General features: G+C 45.3%; 1 protein-coding gene across 1 annotated transcript in view; it reads right to left on the minus strand.

Moving 5' to 3' along the window:
• tenm1 (teneurin transmembrane protein 1) overlaps positions 1–22,500 on the minus strand; it is a 138,442-nt gene that overhangs the window by 17,695 nt on the left and 98,247 nt on the right. Inside the window, exons 15-21 of the mRNA XM_076274926.1 lie at positions 22,159–22,278; positions 20,711–20,975; positions 15,023–15,290; positions 10,690–10,833; positions 9,723–9,972; positions 8,920–8,940; positions 6,680–6,912 (exon numbers count right to left, since the gene is read on the minus strand). Of these exons, the coding sequence (XP_076131041.1) occupies positions 6,680–6,912; positions 8,920–8,940; positions 9,723–9,972; positions 10,690–10,833; positions 15,023–15,290; positions 20,711–20,975; positions 22,159–22,278 (1,301 nt within the window). The remainder of the gene's footprint in view (positions 1–6,679; positions 6,913–8,919; positions 8,941–9,722; positions 9,973–10,689; positions 10,834–15,022; positions 15,291–20,710; positions 20,976–22,158; positions 22,279–22,500) is intronic.

The following is a 22,500-nucleotide window of genomic DNA, read 5'->3' on the forward strand; positions in this document are numbered from 1 at the left end:
TGTGCTGAATGGGGAGAGTAGAACTGATAGCTTGATGAAAAACCCATTTGGAAGGCTGTATTTTGGTGTGGCTGTGCTCTTTGTGGTTGTGAAGGAGCAGGAGATACTGAGACGTGTCCCTGTCTCTGGGACACTATAAATGGGTGTGACAGCATCCATCTCGCCCTGCTGTCAGAGCCAAAGTCAGGACATCCTCACAGTGTCAGGCCGTCAGACGAGCTGAGTGAACAAAATGTCTTTTTGGGCTCACACACACGCACACACACACACACGCACACACACACACACACACACACACACACACACACACACACAGGCACAGACACACACGCACACACACACACACTCACACACAATTGTAAACTGAAGAGTATAGGGAGGGCATTCTTTTCTCTGGTCACATGTGAATTTACTGGGATATTGACAGGAACTTTTTGGCAGTTCTGAGTCACTGGAGGGATTTTGGCCTGGTCCCAGCAACTTAAACCCAAATCAGATGAGCAAATTTAGACGCAGTCCAGACCTCCGAGAACTCCCCCCAAGGCTTTAAGGGTTAACCCCTCTGACCTCTCAGTCCCATCCGCATCTAAACAAATGAGCTAAGCACAAACACTATCCTCAGGAGCCGGCCTGTTAGCTGGTTTTCGTCAGGACCTGTCCGACTGCGAGGGGCCCTGAGCCTGGGAAAGACTCCAGTGGAGGCGATCCATAAATTTGATTAATTAGGTGCGGGCCACACAGTAAGTCTCCTGAACTTCATCTAACAGCATCAGATCCGATCCATATCGGACAGGAAACTCAACAAAATGAGACAGAGAAGGGAATAGACTTTGAAAAGAGTGCAGATGTGATGAGACAAGCAAGCGAGAAAGAATATTCAATCTAGCAGCTAAAGGGTTTAACCCAATTTTTCTATGTAGTCTACAAAAAAATATGTACTTTCGGTGTGCTGAAAACCTTGGTTTACTGGAGACAATTAAACAAAATGAAAATTTTCACTATGGCTGGTGGACGTCCTCGAAAATCTGGGTGACCTTCAGAGGGCTAAGCGAACGCGGAGCAGAACAGAATGAGACCCAATGCCAATCACGCTAATCCTTTGCCACAGCCAATGCCATACAGAAACACATTTACCAAATCAACTCTGTCAGCTTTCAGGATAAATCAATAACAGGAGACCTTTTGGCCTGATTGGAGTCGCCGTCCAGTCTCCATGTTGAGAGTCGTTATGCATCCATCTATTTGACCTCTGCGACCTCACCACGGCAACCATCTTAAAGGTAATTACTAAGCAGCAGAAACCTCCATTTGACCATATGCTGGTAACACAAAACCTGATGAAGACCTTGTAGGTCAAGTGGTTGGGTCGCACTAATAAACGAGTCCACACATTCAGTCCTCAGACGACTATTTTTATTTCTTTTTTCCCTCCATCAGGTGCCCGTGGGGAATCTACAGGGCCGCGGCCATGCAGTACTGGCACAGCCCTGGCTGCGGGGCACGGGCGAGAGAGTGTGGCGCGGGCGGGAGAGAGCGGAGTGGCTCGTGCCGCCGGAGGGAAGGTAGCGTCTGCGGAGGGATGATAAATGGACCGGTCGCAGTGACTGCCCCGCCGTTAATCCCCACTCGCTGCCCACTTTAAAGGGAAAAAGACAAAATGCTGTCGTTCCACTGACCCCCATCCTTCTCCCCGACGAGTCGCTCCGTCTCGCTTGCCCTTTCATTCTTCTCTCATCCCGCTCTATCCATCGCCACGAGGTTGACACGTCCCTTTCTCTCTTTCTCTCCCTCTTTTTTATTTCCTCATGTTCCTTTCATTCGGTGGAGTCACTGGCCTATCATTCTTTTACCTCTCACACTGCTTTTTTTATCCACACTCTTTGTTGTCCATTTATTCCTGGCTACCAACTGCTCTCTCCTCCCCTCCCCTCTCATCCCCCTCTCCTCTCTATCCTCCCTTCCATTCTTTCCTCCATCAGCGCGGCTGATCTCTCTGTTCTGGGTGAGCGGCTGCAGTCTCACGCATGACTGTGCTTGCCACTCAAGGCGAGCGCTGGCTGCCGTTGCTCGCCGCTAAAGTGGACTTGGCAGCCTTCGCCGCTCGCACACGCTGAGTCCACAGGCGGGCAGGCGCTGCCACGCAGGCCACGTCAAAGCAGCTGCCGCCACCGGCCGGCTCTCTCTCTCATTCCTCTCTCTCACTATATGTCTCTCTCTCTCTTATCCCTCTTTTTCACTATGTCTCTCTCTCTCATCCCTCTCTTGCTCTATCTTTCTCTCATCTCTCTCTTTCCTCTCTCTCTCACTCTGTATCTTACTCATCCATCTCTCTCTCACTCTATCTGTCTCTATCTCTCATCCCTCTCTCACTCTCTGTCTCTCTATCTCTCATCTCTCTCTGTCTCTTACTCATCCCTCTCTCTCATCTCTCTCTTTCTCTGGAGAGAGCTCACTCACTCACTCACTCGCCCGCTTGCTCGTTTGTGTGCGAGGCGGCTGTTCTCACTCCGAGTCATGGGAGGCGGATAATTGGCTGTGTGTGAGCGAGATCGGAGCTGTCACTTCGGCTGAGCTGACTGGCTCTGAACCGCAGCCACAGCCCGAGCCTTCGGCCGCACGACGCACCACACCACCGCACTCCGCTGCACTGGGAGCGCGCGCCCTGCCAGATTCTGCCAGATTAAATACACCACCGCACGCGTGTGTAAAAAATCTTTACGCTTGTCAAAGTCCCTTCATCGGTCATGTAATTTTTGCAATTAAGTCCCACGAAGGCAACCACTGGTGCTGCCTGTTGTGATTGAACTATTTACTGAGGAAAGGGGGCTGCATCGAAAATGTGCTTATTTACATTTAAAAGCTAAAACGCAGATAACCAAAGATGGAATAAATTACATTTTTGTACACCGATGATACTATTTCTAAAAATGGAATAAAAAACAGAACAGGCCACTGTCAACTGTTGTATCGGCAGGTATAAAAATAAATTCAGAGGCAGGCATAAGTCAGAAAGGTCCTATGAATTATATGCATACGTGGGTGATGATGATGTGTAGGAACAAGATGAGCATATAGTCAGACAGCCTTTCCATAGCATGCTCCTGCGCCTGAACTGACCCGTGTCTGACTGAGTAAATCATAGTTTCCACCACCTCAACGCCTAGAATAGCTAGAACTTTTCTGCCTTTCTGACTGAACCTCAGTATGCTAAAAATAATTGATATTGTGGTCGACATGGAATGTAATTACTGTTGTTATCTTATCCTCTGACACACTGGTTCAGGTCTGATAATGATAGCTTTTGGTGCTTTCCTGAGAGCCCGTTTTCTGGTGTAAACCCTCCATGGAGCAGAGTGAAGGCTCGCCTCCTCAGAATCTCCAGCCAGACTGCCGCAGACGAGCGGATCGATCGCAGCAGATGTGCAAGGATGGAACAAAAAGCAATTTTGAGATGGATTTCCACATGTTTCATTGGGAGTGTGTCTTAAAAGCGCTCCCTCTCTCTCACTCACACATTGATCACGCAGTTAAACAGATGGTATCAGGTTGTTAAAAAGATGGTATCGGGGGTTTTAAAACCAATCTGCGCTCACTGCAGACATATCCAAGTGTGAAAATCTAGATTGGCCTCCTCCACTTTGCGGGCTGTTCAAGTGCGAGTCAAGTGAGGTTCTGGTTCTGGTAGCCAGGCTTGGAGGCACTGGGTCGGCTCGGCTGCTGCTGTTTCTGGGCTGTTGCCGTGGCAGCATTCAGACGGCTCATTAGAGTTCTATCAATCACACAGACTGACTTCAGCTCTATTAAACCCATGATCAATCAGCTAATACCTCTAATTCATCACCTGTAATTACCCACTGTCATAAAGAACAAGCCCTCACACCACACACACACACACACACACACACACACACACTCACACACACTCACATGTACACATGCAATATGTGCTTTTTTGACCACTTTTGATCATCGTTACTTATAAGGTAATGTTGACAATAACAGAGGGTAAGCTGTTCTAGAGACAACTCAAACCAGTATGTTCTGTAATGTTTTATCGGTATGGCATACCCAACAGGTAAGTATGCCAATCACCTTAGCATGATAACCTGATCTGATCGCAGTTAAATGAAGAGTAGAAACAAGCCTGATCCCACCAGGTGTCAGAGCAGTCTCTCTCTCTCTCTCTCTTTCTCCCTCAGTTCCTGTTGATTACATGTCCTGCACTGTGGTCCCCACATCTCCACCTCAGCCCTCCACCCCCACCCGTAAAGTGCAAAGGTCACGCAGGGCGATCATGTTACCTCCACTAATGCAGTGTGTGACCAGGGAGTCATCCGTCACGGTGTCATGGCTTACCTTAGAGAAATGATTTAATAACATGTTCCCGTAATGAGCCCGACCTGCGCCAGGAATCGGTCTCCCCTGGCAACAGTGCAGTACATGACGAGCAAGCCCTGACGCCATGCTGCCAAGCACGCTGACTGACTGACGGAGAGATCAATGCAAACCCAGCAGCCAATCAGATGCTTACAAAATAAATTAAAACAAAAATACACACACCATCATCGGATGTTTTTAAGAAAGCAAGACTGTTTCAGCATTGATGTAGGAAATGAATGCTCAGATGCTCAGCTTGCTTGGATGGAGGACGGGCAACCAGAGAACATTTCAGAATTGGTGGCTCTTCACCGTTTCTGGATGTTTTTCTAGACTGCAGGCTTAGTTCTTCCTCTTCATCTTCCTCTTCCTCCCCATCTTCTGTTTTGCACCTGTGTCCGTCAGGATGCCGTCCCTCTCCAGTCCACGGACGCATGACCGCGCGTCCTTGCGGCCCTTAACTGGAGCTAACGAGCCGGAGCGGAAAAACAAACCTGCCGCCTGGTGGGCCCGCCCCCCTCCGTCTGTCCGTCAGGCTGAGTGACAGGCGCGCGGGGCCAGTGGCCGGAGGAGTGTGACAGTGACAGAGGAGCAGGTCCACATCTCTAATGGATTCTGAGCCTCATTTAGCTGTGAGAGCACCACTGTCATCCTTCATAATCCAACGCTTGCCCTGCGGCTTCAACCTAAAACCGCATCCCTCTCCCTCTCTCTCTGCTTCTTTCTCTCTCTTTCTCTCTCTCTCTCACACTCTTTCCTTCTCTCTCCCTTTGCCTCTCCACTCCTTCTCTTTTCCTCTCTCTCTCTCCACTCTTTCTCTTTTCCTCTCTCTCTCTCTCTACCTCTCTGCTTTTCCCACGTCTCCACCCCACAGTTCAGTGCGCTGTGCGGAGGTATGATTGGGGCAGTGACATTTATAAGTCATAAAAATGGTGCCGACAATAACGATAAAAAGCGCCCATCTGCAGTAGTGCGCCCACACCAGTGATGCCTCAGACAGGAGCAGATTAGCATAACCAGCCCCCCCCCCCCCCAGACAGACTCTCCTGCTCAGGGGTCCCATCCAGTGCACCTCTCTCTCTCTCTCTCTCTCACTCCCCTATGTATCCTTCTCTCTTTCTCACTCTCTCTCTCTTTTTCATCGCGCACAACTCTCATAAATCTTCATTTAATGGCTGAATCAATAACACAAGTGGCCGGTGAGCGTTGAAGGCCACTTAATGAAAGCAAGGACGGACCGGTCCTCTCTCCTCTCCTCTCCTCTCCTCTCCTCTCCTCTCCTCTCCTCTGCTCTGCTCTCCTCTCCTCTGCTCTCCTCTCCTCTCCTCTCCTCTGCTCTGCTCTCAGACACAGATGTTTCTGCCGTGGCCTGCTTTCCCACTGACCGCCACTGCTAGCCGAGGATCAAAGAGTGCGAGAGGGGAGAGGGAACCTGTGCACCTGGAGATTAGAGTCTGCATTCAGCAAACACTGGGATCAAAGGACACACACAAACACACACACACACACACACACACACACACACACACACACAGAAAAACAAGTACACACACATACTATTACACATAAAAAAATGAAAAATGCACACATGCGTACACACACACACACACACACACACACACACACACACACACTCAACAAACCCAATACCAGACACACAATACACAGAGAAAATGGTGAAAACAAGGCTGAAACTGAGGCTGCTCAATTGAGAAACAGCAGCAGTGGTCTTATTATGGACCAAATACATGCAGAGACCACTTTCTAGACCGGGGCCTCACACTGAGTGTGTGTGTGTGTGTGTGTGTGTGTGCGTATGTGTGTGTGTGTGTAGGACAAGCAGGCCAGCGAAGGTCTGTGTTGGTGACAGTGATTAAGTGCTACTCCACTGTCACGCTGGCACGAGCTGTTATAATTAATAGCTGTAATGTTTTCAGTGCTGCAGGGAAGCTGAGGAGAGTATGAATATGATCGATATGAATACAGAGCCAAACAGAACATGTGCAAACCACATTTACTCTCTCTCTCTCTCTCTCTCACACACACACACACACACACACACACACACACACACACACACACACACACACATTCTCCCTCGCCACACACATTGACACATTTAAAATCGGATGTACTGTACCTTCATATACTGTAGATAGATAGATAGATAGATAGATAGATAGATAGATAGATAGATACTTTATTGATCCCCAGGGGAAATTCAAGGAATTTCATCCTTGAATCCAGGTGCCTATACGGGGAGGTGAACGTGCTACACGATTAGACATGACGACGTACGCACCTCTGGGGTTGTTGAGTGAGGCGTCTGTGGCTTTGGCGCCGTCTCCGCAGAAGTTCTGATGAAAGGGGGTGCACTGCTCGCCCGTGCCCGCCACCACCTCCACGTTGCGGGCCAGGTCCCGGGGCTCGGTGAGGGTGCGCAGCCGGTAGACCCGCCGGCTGCTGGTGTCCGACACGTACAGCACCTCACTCACCGGGTCCATCGCCAAGTAGTATTTATGAGCTGGACTCGTGCTGGAACAGAGCGGGAGAGAGGGAGTGAGATAAATAGAGGGAGGAAGAGAGAGAGAGAGAGAGAAAAAGAGAGGGGGGGGGATAGACAGGTACAGTAGACACATTTCTGCATGTTTCTACATATCTGCATGTAGGCTGTAATGATTTTGTATCTCAGTTGTGTACATGTCTCTGTGTGTGTGTGTGGGTGTGTACACGTCTATGCGTGTGTGTGTGTGTGTGTGTGTGTGTGTATCTGTGTGTGTGTGTGTGTGTGTGTGTGTGTGTTCATGTCTGTGTGTGTGTGTGTCTGTGTGTGTGTGTGTGTGTGTGTTTGTGTGTTCATGTCTGTGTGTGTGTGTGTGTGTGTGTGTGTGTGTGTGTGTGTGATGATGATTCTGTTTGGTTCCGAGAGCATATTTAAAGATGCACTAGCATGGAGCAACACACGTGGGTATGTGTGTCATTATGCATGCCACTTCATGTGCCCTGTGGGCCAAGCCTAAACATGCATCCCTGTAGGTATGTTAAAAGTTGTAATATCTTGAAATCCCCACGGCCTTGTTAGGCATTCTGAGGACTCATAATCCCCCCTCCACCACACACACACACACACACACACACACACACACACACACACATACCAGCCGCATAAACAGCGGCGTAGAGAGAGAGATTTCTGACAGGCTACAGTGTTTTGATGACAGCGCTCAAAGACCTCGTTTGAAACGGCGGCTGGCAAATTAGCAGTGCTGGGAGGCATCTCTCTGCTTCAGAGGCCAGGTCCACATCCGTGGATCACACACACATCGTGTGCGCACAGACACACACACACACACACACACACACACACACACACACACAAACACACATACATCTTTGAAGTCTTTTCATTTCAAGTACGTATGCATGATCTAATCCGTTAAGACGTCGCTTCGACGGCTATATTACATACAGCGCTCTGTGGGGAAGACAAGCGGAGGGAGAGAGGACAAAAAAGGAAAAATAAAACAAATCAGCTTTTATGTGTGTGTGTGTGTGTGTGTGTGTGTGTGTGTGAGTTGATGCATCACACAAGTCACTTTTCCTGCTCTATGGGAGCCAGGCTTGTTTTGGTGATGGCTCCAATCCTGCCTGTAATCAATATTTAGCTTCAGAGAGAGGAATAAGCTATTCTGCCTCTCTTCCTCTCCTCTGAGCCAGGAGACATCTCTCAGAGTGGGCTGGGCTGCCTGTGTGCATCAGATGCATGAGAGGTGCTGGCCAGATGCTGGCTAGATGCTGGCTAGAGACTGGCTAGATGCTGGATGATTGCAGTGTGAGGGGATTGGGGATGTGGGTGGGATCCTGAGATTTGGCCCATCAAAGAGATATCCATCCAACTCACAAATGCATGTGCACATAACCCTACACAAATACACACACACACACACACACACACACACACACACACACACACACACACAAAGTCTGGGGGGGATCCTGAGATCTGGTCTATCATTAAGACAACACCCTACCACACCATACACACACACACACACCTCTTCTTCTGTACCCAAACGCCATGGGAGACCCAGGGCCCTGTACAGACACACACACACACACACACACACACATATTACAGGGTGGCCTAGCCTCGTGTCTGATAAGCAACTGCACTTTAAAGAGCGGGCGAGCGAGCGCTCCCTCTTTCCATCTGCCCCCGCCTGTGAGCCGAGCTCCGCTAATCCGCACCGTCGTCAGATTCGGGTCAATACGCGTCCTTATCGACCAGCGCCCACACACACACCCCCTACACCCACACCCACCACCCCACCCCTCTTAATCCACTCCAAGACCTCACACCTGGCTGGAGACTCGTGTCTGGAGCGCAGCCGCAAAGATGAAGAAAAACGTGCGTAACCCACCATAATTCTCAAGACATACACGGTACATTATTGTACATGATGACTGGCACATTACAGGCCAATTACATCCATACTCATGCACACGTAAATAATACATGAGTTGTTTTGGTTTGATGCATACCTGTGTCTGATGTCCCGGTTCCTGGCAGCGACATGGGGAAAGGGTAGACGGAGATTAGATTGTAATAGGCATGTAAAGGTCAAATGATTTATGAATTGTCTAGTCAGCCTTGGCAACAGCCCTTAGCATGCATGCAACAATCAACACAGGACCGTTAGAGGCAGAATGAGTAGAAATGAACAGGATTTATTCCCTTTGGGACTTTCCTCTGAAAAAACAAAAGGTCAGTGCTTATCAATTTCACACCAATGGTTCTGACAACCACTGTTTATGTCTGGATTGCATTAAGCCATTGCTTTGTTATGCACTCATATCATTTCAACCTCTAAATTGTCACTATTTTTGATGGATTGTGTGTGCGAGATAGTGCTTAAGAAGGATAAATTGGGTTGTCAAATCTATCAAACCACATTACATTTGAATCAGACAAACTGCTCTTTTCAAAGCAAGATGTTATAATGTTGAACTAACTAATTTTGACAAAGCATTCAGGATATAAGATAGGAATAAATCAATAAAGTAGCTTAGAGAAACATTTGGGTTCAGTAAACTTAACCGGAATAAAAAGACTGTGCTTCACCCATACATAGATTAGACGTGAAATGATTAAACGGAACTAAACCTTGTGTGTGTGTGTGTGTGTGTGTGTGTGTGTGTGTGTGTGTGTGTGTGTGTGTGTAGGTGTGTGTGGTGTATGTGTGTCTCTGTGTGCGTGTGTGTGTGTGGTGTGTGTGAGTGTGTGCATGTGTGTATGTTTGTTTTGTGTGTGTGTGTGTGTGTGTGTGTGTGCACGTCCGTCTCACCGTAGCTCCAGGATGCTGATTGTGAAGCCACTGGGCAGAACCCTGCGGATGAAGTTGAAGTCGCCCACGTAGATGCTACCGTCCGAGCCACAGGCCAGTGCCACGGGCGCGAAGAGCTTGCGTCCAGCGGCTGGACCGCTGCAACTGGGGCACGGGATCGCCCGCACCACGCCCGTCCCCATCACCGTGGAGATGACTGGCGGCTGCTCCGAGATGAAGATGTTCTCCCCGTTGCCCTTGTGCAGGATGCCTGGTAGGAGGCAAAGTGGTCAGCTGGGTTGTCACAATTATCACCATGGTAACAATACTGTTATCAGAACCCAATGATAAAGATTTGTAATTTTATATAATCTTAGTTCTGGCTGAGCTGATTTTTTGATTGGGGCACCAAAAATGTAAAGAACAGCGTGCAACTGGACTCACTTCTGTGACAATAATAATGTGCCAATGCACAGAAAAAATTGCATTCCATTATTACAACCGCACCACTGCTGCCGCAATGTTCTTTCTCCAAAAATAAATCCTACACTTAAAAATATTGTTTAACAAAGGGTGTTTGTGATCGTCCCTGCACATATTTTTTTCAGTTTTTTCAGTTGTTATTGGTGCTGTATAAATAAATAGAATTGAATTGAAAATTAAACAAACTGTTTTTTTCCCCTTGTAAATACTTTGTATTTTGAGGACAGTGATTGAAAAACAAAACAAACAACTATATGGCTAGCAGACAGCCTCAGCTACGACCGGTCTGAAAATAGCTTATGAGAGCCCTTGGTTCTTTCAGGGTTAAACAGATAGATGCTGGCCTTGAACATGATGAAAGAAAGCACTTGAAAGGTTGAGTGTGTGTTTGTGTGTATGTGCACATGTGTGCATGCGAGTGTGTGTTTGTGTGTGTGTGTGTGTGTGTGTGTGTGTGTGTATGTGTGTGTTCAGTAAGTGGACAGACATGACAAGAGGCTCTCACCGCTCTCCAGGTTGAGGATGTGATGCTTGTCCAGAGACCATCCACCTAGATTGGAGGCGATCATCTCAAAGCCCTGCAGCTGCGCCGATCTCCTCTCCCAAACAATGAAGTCCGGACACTCTTCATATTCATATCCCACGGACACTATGGTACACAAACAAAACAAACACACACACACACACACACACACACACACAAACATACAGACACATACAGATTTGTCCTGGGCACTGGGAGACAACCTTACCACAGCTCTTGTTAATGATGTGTTTATGTCATACAGTGATTGTGTTTGCATGTGTGTGTTTATTTGTATGTAAGAGACAGAGAGAGACAGAGACAAAGAGAGAGAGAGAGAGACCGTGTTTGTGTGTGCATTTGTATGTGCAAGGGAGAGAGTGTTTGTGCGTGTTGACGTGTGTGTGTGTGTGTGTGTGTGTGTGTGTGTGTGTGTAAGAGTGTTTGTGCGGAAGCCCTCTATGGCCCTCCAGACAGCTTTTAATTAGGGCTGTCAATCGATTAAAAAAATTAATCTAATTAATTACATACTCTGTGATTAATTAATCTAAATTAATCGCATATATAATTTTTGCTGTGAAAGTAATTTAAATATTTAAATTCAAATGAATCATTGAATAATCAGCATTAGTGACATTAAAGTTCAAAAACTCTTTTATTATTATTTTCACTGTTCAAATAATTGCCATAATAATCTATGATATGACCTAATATGCTGAGGAAATAAATTCAAAAGTGCTTTGGGAAGAATATTTTTTTCACATACAAGGCATTTCAGGCCACAGATATAACCTAGGGGACATAATGAAAATAAATTAACACTCCCCTCAATGTCAACACTTGATGTGCGACTATAGAGTTGATGAACTCCGGTGATATGCAAATTCTTTGCTGCAGACATTGCAGAGGACTTTATTTTCAACACTTTATTTTTTGTCAACACCATCAGGTCGTTTTTTAAAAGTAAATGTTCCAATCAATGATCCAGGCAGCATGTTTTCTTCTCTCTCCTTCATTTTACAGTCAAATTTTTACTGACTAGACGGCTCGGGGTCAAAGGTCATACTGAATCGATTAATCTGCACTAATTTTTTTAATTATTTTTTTATTTTTTTAGTTATTTTTTCTCAAATTAATTAATCGAAATTAATCAGTTATTTTGACAGCCCTACTTTTAATGCATCATTGATATCATCACGCTCTGCTGCTCCAAACCCCTCTGCACGTACACACACAAACACACACACACACACACACACACACACACACACTATTCTCAGTCATGTCCCTGTATTTGCCTCCCGTACACTCTGGGTCTCTCTCGCCAGCATGTATCTCTCTCTCTCTCTCTCTCTCCATCTCCCGTACAGAACACAGTCTCCTCCACAGCATGGCTGGCCCTCTCCCTCTCTCTCTCTATCTCACGTACAGAACAGTCTCCTCCACAGCATGGTTCTCCCTCTCCCTCCCTCTCTCTCACACACTCTCTCTCTTCCCTATAGAACACAGTCTCCTCCACAGCATGGCTCCAGGCCTCAGCCGCAGCTCCCATGATGGATCAGACTCTTACTCTCCTCATGAGAAAGAGAAAAAACCCATTACACATATAGGATCACAGAAAAAGAGAGGGATGAAAAAAGGAGGAAGACAGATAGTAAAGCACACAGTGGGGAGGAGGCCAAATGAGATTCAGGGAGGGAGAGGAAAGAGAGTTAGAGAGAGAGACAGAGAGAAAGAGAGAGAGAGAGACAGAGAGAAAGAGAGAGAGAAAGAGAGAGAGTCAGAGAGAGAGAGAGGGGGACAGAGAGAGGGAAAAGAAAGAGTGGATGTTGCAGTACCCTTCCCAGTAGCACTGGCAGATAAATGAAAAAAATTAGAGTCTCTCTTGGTCTCCTTATCTCTGTTGCGTTGCTGTGTGTGGACTGAAATAGGTTTGCGCACAATGCACTGTGTGTGTGGAATTTCAATGGGGCCGGGCCATCGTGTCTAATTGTGTGCTGTGCTGGGGTATTATTCATGAATAAATGGAGTTGGCCGGCTCCAGCACTGCCTGTTTAAACTGATCACTATTAGCAGAGCATCAAATAGTGCAGACAGACCTGTGCTCTGACAGATTACAGGCTGCATTCAGTAAACACAAGGATCAAAGGACACACACACACACACACACACACACACACACACACATACACACACACACAAACAAACACACACAGATGTACGGGCACACACACACATACACACACATTCAAATGCACACTGTAATACAAACAAACAAATACTGACACACATACAACAACATCGAAACACACACACACACACACACGCACACACACAAATACACACACACTCAAACATGCAATTAAACAGACTTATCCCCCACTAGGTGTATCATCACAGTAAACAAAATCAGTTTCTTCACATTATTTTCCATTTTACTGCTGCTATTTACAGGGTCTTCCTATTTTCATTGCATTAATTGTATTGTGTGTGTTGTTGTATCTATCTCTCTTGAAATCTCATTTTTAGTTCATTCTAAATCTCTGATGTTTTATTTACTGCTTTGTTTATTTGTTTGTTTGTTGGCTTTCTTTCCTCTCTATTATTGTGCTAAATGCTCCAAATGTAAAGCACTTTGAGCTGCATTCTGTGTTATGGGTGTTATACAAATAAAGCTTATTATTACTTTGCAGAATTCATGGATTTTGAACGACGTAGCTATTGACTACATTTCTACTAAAGTAATGATCAATCAGCACCAGTATATACTGTATGTAGGTGGCAACATGAATTGCTTGCTAACCCCATATCTATATCATTTCAGACTTGTTTCGGTCTTCTGGCACAGTGTTTCTAAAAGTGTGGTCCGCAAGCTATCCCGAGTGGTCCGCGAGCAGACGTGCTAAAATATGATATAGATGAGTTGTTTGTAAATCCAAACAGTTCTGCAACACTGCCTATGTAAGCTACGCCAGTTTAAATGATATGAATCCTCAGACACTACAAGCAAGGTGCAAAGACAATAAGCTAGGTGGTTCATTGAGAAGGCCTGTAGTGTAATATACAGTACTGTTAAAGTATGGTAGGTCTACTTCTTTTTTTAGCTAGGTGGTCTGTGAGTTTTTTTTTATTGGTTATGTGGTCCTCCTTTGTGTGAAAAAGTTTGAGAAACATCAGATAGACATGTTCCTTTCCTCCATTTCTCCTCCACTGCTTCCTCTGTTTGTACGGTTACAGACATGCTGTTATTCTACAGATGAACATTTTTGGCTTGAAAGTAAAAGAAAAAAACTTCTACTCTATTTATATTAACTTTGTAAATATGTTGTAAAAAAGTTGTAGATCAATCGTGTTGTGTTAACCTTTTGCTGGTAGTTCAGTTGGTAAAGAAACTGGTAATACACAAACACCATCAAGGTCATAGGTGCCATACCAGAGGATTAGACATATGAATAAAATCAATACCCTATTCACTGATCCTGTGGCCAGATGAATAAATACATTCAGGATTTCTGACTTTTTTCATTTTTGTTTAGTGGATTGTACTGCTGGCAGACTGCATGAGCCGAAGGGCAAATCACAGATGCAATATGTGTCTATGTTGCTCACACACACACACACACACACACACACACACACACACACACACACACACACACACACACATACACACACAGTTCTCAAACTCTTCAAAACCAAAAACCTTCACTCTTTAAATTATTCTAATATCTGAATCATATCAAAATCCGCCATTTCTGGCTAACATGGCAGATAAAAACAAAATGATAATCCGAGTGCTAGCCTTGAACTTCACAAACGCCTGGGATCGACTAATAAATCTGTGGCAAAGCCCTGCTGAAAAATCACAGGACCACTCAGCTGAACCAAACAAACATCACGCTTCGTGCACAGGCACTAAGTGTGGCAAGAAAGAAAGGGTGAGAGAGAAAGACAAAGATAGTGAGAAAAAGAGAGAGAAAGAGTGAAAGAGGGAGAGTGAGAGAAAGAGAAAGAAAGAGTGAGTGCATGTGGGGTAAGAAATAGAGAGCACAATCAATACGGAGAGAAAAGGTAATAGAAGGTTTATCAACCCCCACCATCCCACTCACACACACACACACACACACACACACACACACACACACACACACACACACACACACACACACACACACACACAAACAGACACACACACAGACAGAGACAGACAGACACACACACACACACACACACAGACATGCAAACACACACACACATACACACACACACACACACACACACACACACACACACACACACTCACACACACACTCACCCTGTGCCTGCACCAGGCCGGTGACCTGCTGACCGTAGACGTTGGTCTTGTTCCAGGGGAGCACATAGACCAGGTTGGGCGCGGCTGGGAACCACTTCTGGAGCAGGCGTCCCTGCACGGCCGTGGACACGTGCACCTTGGCCAGGCCTTGGGGGAGACTGGCCGGCGTGAGCAGCACCCGCAGCAGTGACCGGTAGCCTGGTGCCCGCGTGCTCAGGTAGCTCAGCTTCACGAAGCTGCCAGGGATGTACACCTCCTCCTGCACCGCCTGGAGAGGAGAGGTGAGGAGAGAGGAGGAGGAGAGGAGGAGAAGAGGAGGAGAGAGGAGATGAAGAGAGGAGACAGGACAGAAGAGAGAGGAGGTGAGGAGAAAAAAGAGGAGAGAGGAGGAGAGGAGAGAAAAGAGAGGAGCGAGTGGAAGAAGAGAGAAGGGGAGGAGAGGGGGGAAGAGGATAGGAGAGGAGAGGAAAGGAGAAGAGAGGAGAGAGGACAAGAAGAGGAGACAAGGAGAGGAGAGGAGAGCAGAGGAGAAGAGAGAATATGAAAAAGGAGAAGAGAAAAGGATGGGAGGGGAGAAGAGAGTGATATAGTGGGAGAGAAGGAGAGAAATGAGGAGAAAAGATAAAGAGATGGGTAAGAAACGGTCTGTATTAATTACACAGCCGAGTTCCCACCCTGGCAATGTACTGTAGGGCCCATGAAGCTCCATCATGTGCAAGTGAGCCTCGCCACTCTCACCCCAGTCCACACTCACTAAGCACCAGCAGGGAAATCACACTTCCCATCCTCTTCTCATGGACCACACCTTACACTTTACTAAATCCCCATTAATGGAATTCACCAGCTCAAATGCTACTTCTACACAAACACATTTGGACACAGAGCACACACTTGCACACACACACACACACACACACACACACACACACACACACACACACACACACACACACACACACACACACAGTCTCTCTCTCTCGCATAAACTTGTACACACACACACAGACACACACACACACACACATACACACAAACACACACACACACACACAAACACACATAAACACACACACACACACACACACACACACACACACACACATACACAGTCTCTCTCTCTCGCACAAACGTGTACACACACACACACACACACACATACACACAAACACACACACACACACACACACACACACACAGACACACAGTCTCTCTCTCTCGCATAAACTTGTACACACACACACACAGACACACACACACACACATACACACAAACACACACACACACAAACAAACACACATAAACACACACACACACACACACACACACACACACACACACACACACACACACACACAGTCTCTCTCTCTCGCACAAACTTGTACACACACACACACACACACACACATACACACAAACACACACACACACACACAAACACACATAAACACACACACACACACACACACACACACACACAAAAACACACACACACACACACACACACACACACACACACAAACAGTACTCTTGCCAACCGTGGTAATAATGTGAAGGAACAGATAGTGAGGTAGTATAGTGACTAGTTAAAAACAGGAAGTTGAAGCTACAGTAGCACAGCAGCCAGGTGAAAATTAAATCTCCGATGAGGAGATAATCAATTTCTCTCACTGTTAATTTCTATTAAGGAAAACTATGAATAAATGTTTGCAGGAGTCATGTCTGGGTTTAAATTAAATTAAAGTGAATTATTCAGATGTAATATTACAAGAATATTAGTTCTGATGAAATTAATTGGGTGCTAAAAGAGCACTGGTGAATATTTATATCTTATGGCCCTCCAATTGGTACTGGCACTTTAAACTTGATAAGGTGTGAGAGGGGTCTGATAATTGTGTTTCCTGTGCTGCGTGTGCCATATTGGGAATACACCAGCACCTAGAGTAGTACATTAACATACTGACTTTTAGTGAAAGCAAGGTACTGCTAAATAATGACAACTGCAGGGATCAGGAGAAAGAAACAGCTGATATTTAAGCCCATTCCCAAAAAATGAGGTTGAGAATGAAATGTCAGTGAAAGTCAGTGGATTACTGACTGCCAAACTTACAAGAATGGCAACAAGACTCAGTTATGGAGTGAGGGAATCTGAATCTGGTGAGGGCCCACCACTGCACTGACCCTTGAGGCAGACGACAATCTTGACGCCTGGAAAGCGATAATGAGAACTGTGAAGTCCACTGACCGTGAGCTTCTCCTTCTCCTGCGCTGCCAGTGGCTTTGATAGAAATCATTTAGATTATGGTGAGACTAAGTGACACATAGAGGCTGAGAATTGCCCTCTGTTTCTCTGGTGGGGTAGAGAAAGCTAAGACTTGCCCTCAGTTTCTTTGATGGGGTCTGCCAGAAAGCAAGCTTCTCGCAGACACATAGTTTTCACACGCCCCATTTGGCTACACGCACCCATCATTTCACCGCACAAATGCCCCTGTTCTTCTGACCCGGTTGCCTCCCATTCTCCGCTAGTTGTGTCCAGCTGTCTGTCAAGGCTGAGACCAGCATGGCTGGCTACACTGGAGAGACTCTAAAACTAGCCCAACACGCTACAGGCTAAATATCACATTTGAAAAGATATTTAACACATATTTTTCATGTTTAATCTGATCTAATACAGTATTTATTTTATAAGGACCTATAGGGATTATCCTTAATTATTTATTGCTAATAGAACTGTGTGCACGTCTGGTTTGTAAAATCAAATGTGCTTGTGCTATTTTAAAACAAGACTGTTGAAAAATGTTTGACCTAGTATTGCTTACTTGGTATGCATATTTAGTGTTGAGTTGACACTAATTATGCCTACTGTGGTCCCTGCTCCATGTATGTTGATTGTAAAGTAATGCTGAACTACACTGCTTTTGCATTAAGATAAATCTCTTGTGAGTATGTGGCCAGTTATAAAATGCTAATTCCCATGTTATGACAGTATAGATACATAATGCAGTTATACATGTAAAACATCAGCTTACTTTGGAACATCCTATCCAGTGTATTTCTTTTATCTATCTAGTGTTATTCCATCTTGCCACACACAATGGCTGCATGAGGGAACTAGTTTCACAATTGAGGTGGCTCACAGTGACCTAGTTAAAATGCAATCATTTTACTGCTTACATTGTAGCATACTAATTATCAGTGTGTAACAGCATATAGGGACTTTAGATTTATGCAAATGCATTCTGACCCAAGTATAAGCAAAAAAGGAAATCATCCGTTATTACTCAGTTTGTTCTGTACACCACTGCACTTTTGTGTTGTTAGCTGACAAAGCCATTGGAATATAGATTTGAGTGTGACTCTCTACACCTTCCTAGTCTGATTTTAACCATCTGTAATCTGTAGGGGGGGGGGGTCATAATAACTTCAATAACATAAAAAAATGACCTTGAAGAATATAAAAAAAATAATAATGTTTTTAAACTAATGTGTGTTATCCAGATATCCCCTAAAATTAACATTCTAACCAGCTAAAAAAAAACCCTTATTCACAAAGTGAATACAGTCACACATGATTGGGATACCTTTTCAACACTTGCAATGTGATGGGCGCTAACTAGGGCTGTCAATTTACGTTCAAAAATCGATTGCACAATCTATTGGACCAAACAACACAAGTTTCGAAAACTAAAATAGGGAATCGATTTTGACCATGTACATTGTACACTATTCATTTTAAACGAATTAAACAAATAAAAAAGATAGATGTAACAAAATTCACAAACAAGCAGAAAAAGAAAAAAAGAATTCCGATGCAGTAGTGCAGTAGGCATTGCGAAAGCTAAAAAGAAAATTCGCAACAATTTTACGCAGCGGAAAGTTGTTTTGTCGATTGTTTTAATTGGCTGCTGTGGTGCTGGTGTTTTGCCAAAAAATGGAGGACAACGTGATCAACCGGTGCGACATGATAGAGACGAGTGATAAGCCCTAATAACTTGAGGAGTTTAATATGGGAGCTTCGGGTTTTGGGTAGATCAAACTATGGAGAAGGACAAAGCGGTATGCAAACTGTGCAGTCGTGAGTTCTTACGTAGGTGAAATTTGTTTGACATTTCTAATCGTAAACACAGCCACGTTGAAGCCTGCAGTAATGTTTTTCATTGATGTTATGGCTGTCCACTCTGCTTATTGTTGCACTCCTGTTTGTCATTGTGCACGAAACTTCACACCAATAAATCATCAGAAATATTGCTGGCTTATGCGTCTTCAAGTGCCCTCTTTATGTTCGTCCTAATGCCTGTTAGTTGTCTGTGGATTGGCCTATATTTGGCGTTGACAATGGAAACGTCGTTAGACATGGAACATCGATTTTACAATTGATTCAATGAACACTTATGTCTCAAAAATCAAACAGGATTTTTTCCCAAAAGTGACAGCCCTAGCGCTAACTTTGAAATTATTGGTCCAGAATTACATTATTCAGGGATTTATAATGTTACTTCCTACTTCCCCTAAACTTTACAAACTGACACCAAACAACATTGGCAGTCAGGAAACAACATATGTGGGCCTACCTTTGCTGTAAATACATTTACACATTCTTCCGACTGCAATTGTTTGCAGACATTGCTACTACTGTTTAGCAAAGCCACTTTCGATTTAGAAATCGAAGCGTCATTCTCTGTCATCTCTGATTATGCAGGTAATCTGCTGACCGATAGAAAAGTTAGTGAATTATGATGTTCCAGACTAGTCCCATCTTCCTGAAAGGAGATCTAGGTAGCCGAGGCCAGGCTATCTGATTTCACCTATGCTTCAGACCGTACTTTCTTGTATACCACATTGTACCTCATGAGATCCTGTATCAAATATATGTCAATGGAAGTGTTGTCACAGATGTCATGGTGCATTCAAGATTACTTGAGACCACTCAAATAGCACCTTTAAGGTTTCTGTGTGCCCACTCAAATTCTCTGTATAGCACCTTTAAGGGGTTTGTGCGCCTTCTCAAATTTTGCGTATAGCACCTTTAAAGAAGACCTATGCAACAATTTGAGCAAAAATTACCTTAATTATGCAGGTTGAGAGTCGTTCTGATGGTTCTACAACACTTTTTGGGTCGTTTGGTGGGTGCTTCGTCTCCCCCTAGTGCTTCTCCACGGAAAAAACGAATATGCAACTTTCTGGTCCCGTCCCGAACAAATCCGGATGTGACTCAGCGGAAGTATCCAATCTTGTCTCGAAAATGTAGTCAGATTGTAGTTTCTAAGAAGACTGCAAAATGGACTCCGACTTGGCTTTGTTGCTGTTGAAATTGTAAGTAGCCTACCCTTGGGTAAACTTCGTTTTTGTAATCTGGTTTGATAGTCTCTTGAACAATGTGTTTGCTCGACCGTTTTATTGTGAGCCCTGTATGTGTTTAGCTTGGTTTCTTGATGGCTAGCTCGCTAGCTAGTGGGGGTTTAGCGTAGCAGTCACTTGCTACCGAAGCTGCAGGGGGAGCTATGTCGTGAAAAATGCGAGCCCAAATCAGGCGAAAACCCAGAAACAGCGAAGGAATAACCAGACCTGCATAGGGCTTCTTTAAAGAGTCTGTGTGCCCACTCAAATTCTGTGCATAGCACCTTTAAGGGGTCTGTGTGCCCACTCAAATTCTGTGCATAGCATCTTTAAAGGGGCTGTGTGCCCTGTACCTGGAGCTCAGGGACTGCTGGTCCTCTCTCCTCACATGTACCGGCAAAGCGCGTAAGTGGTGAGGAAAGGACGATGGGATATGGGCCGGCCAGGCCCATCCTCTCACACGTTGCCGGCGCTTTGGGCTCGACCCGGTCCATCACCACGCGCTCCAGAACCACAAACTGGTTCCACGGCAGCCAGACGGTGCGGCGCTGGGGCAGAAACGGAGCCCGCTGGAACACCAGGGTGACGGAGATACCGCCCACCGACAGGAGGTCGAAACTGCAGAGAGAGACACACACACACACACACACACACACAAACACACACAGGTATTTAGGGCCAGAATTATTGACTTTATACAGAGGGATCTTTCAAATAAATTAGAGATGCACCGATATGGAATTTTAGGGCCGATAACGATAACCGATATTTATTGGTTTGTTGTGGCCGATACCGATACGATAACCGATATTATTACTCTTGAAAAAAAATTGTGAAAAGTGATTTGGGGAAAGCATTTAATAAGCTTAATTTTATTGCAGTAATTTTACCTACCACCAAATGATGGACAGAACTCATAATAGTCCTCAATGGTGCGGCAGTCAACAACATAACAGTAGCCTAGCCCTACAGTATGTGTGGCTCCTTTAAGTGAACCTGACGTCAGTGAATTGCGAGTGAATGGCTAGAGAGTATGAATCGTTTTAATTTAGGACTAAACGCTGATAAACGGCTCAGCTGGGAATAAGCTACATTATAGTGACCAAATCAGAATTTGTGAAGGAAACTTAGGTTTAGTTTCAACTGCGGGTAACTGAATAAAGCACAACCTGCTGCAGCAGAAATGAAAGGGGTTAGCCCCGAAGGTTTTAATAACTTATTATGATGACCTGTCTGGAACTGAAGCAGGAATGGTTAGCATATTTCTAGGTAGTAATACAAAACCCAAGCTAACGTAATGCAAATATAATACTAAAACACAACTTAGAACTAGGCCTACTTATGTACTCGTCCCACTAACGAGTTTGCTTATTTGTTTCACCGACCAGCGCGGTAAAGTGCAAACACACCAGCACAAGACGGCTCTAGATAGGGCTGAGCTCCGCTCTGTTAAGGTTAAATGGCGGATCATTCACGAGACGATTTTGAGATGCACAGATTCCCAAATGAACCCATATCCACAGATTTTGTTAGAGTGGTGAAATAAATTCACACCGCTGACATTATATTGAGGAAAAAGTATAGCCAACCAAGCTCAAGTAGCTCAGTATAGCCAGACGGACCTTACGTAGGCCTAAATTAGGACTAAAAAATATTGGCGCAAATTATCGGCCAGAATTCTTTGTGTGCGTGTGCGGTGTGTGTGGTGTGTGTGTGTATGTGTATGTGTGTGTGTGTCTGTGTGTGTGTGTGTAAGTGTGTTTGTGCATGTGCTTGCTGAGGGCTGTGGGTGGAGGCCTACCTGCCATCCTGGCGGCTGAGGGTGTAGCCGTAATCTGGACTCCTCTGGAAGGTGATGTTGACCCCCACCAGAGCCGTTCCGTCCGCAGCACCCACCTGCCCACGGATCACACACACTCGACTGCAGGACAGACACACACAGACACAGACACAGACACAGAGGCAGAGACAGACACAGACACAGATACAGAGGCAGAGACAGACACACTCACAGACACAGACACAGACACAGACACAGATACAGACACAAAGTCAGCACAATAAAAATCTAGTCCTAGTCATCAACAGAGTTCAAGTGTTCAAGCTGGGCTCTGTAAAGCTCCTCATGCATATAGGCATATGT

The sequence above is a fragment of the Alosa pseudoharengus genome, unplaced genomic scaffold (assembly GCF_046254945.1).
Source record: "Alosa pseudoharengus isolate Yale_2024_CS ecotype anadromous, Long Island Sound unplaced genomic scaffold, YU_APseudo_1.1 YU_APseudo_1.1_scf_8, whole genome shotgun sequence".
Classification (NCBI taxonomy): Eukaryota; Metazoa; Chordata; class Actinopteri; order Clupeiformes; family Clupeidae; genus Alosa; species Alosa pseudoharengus.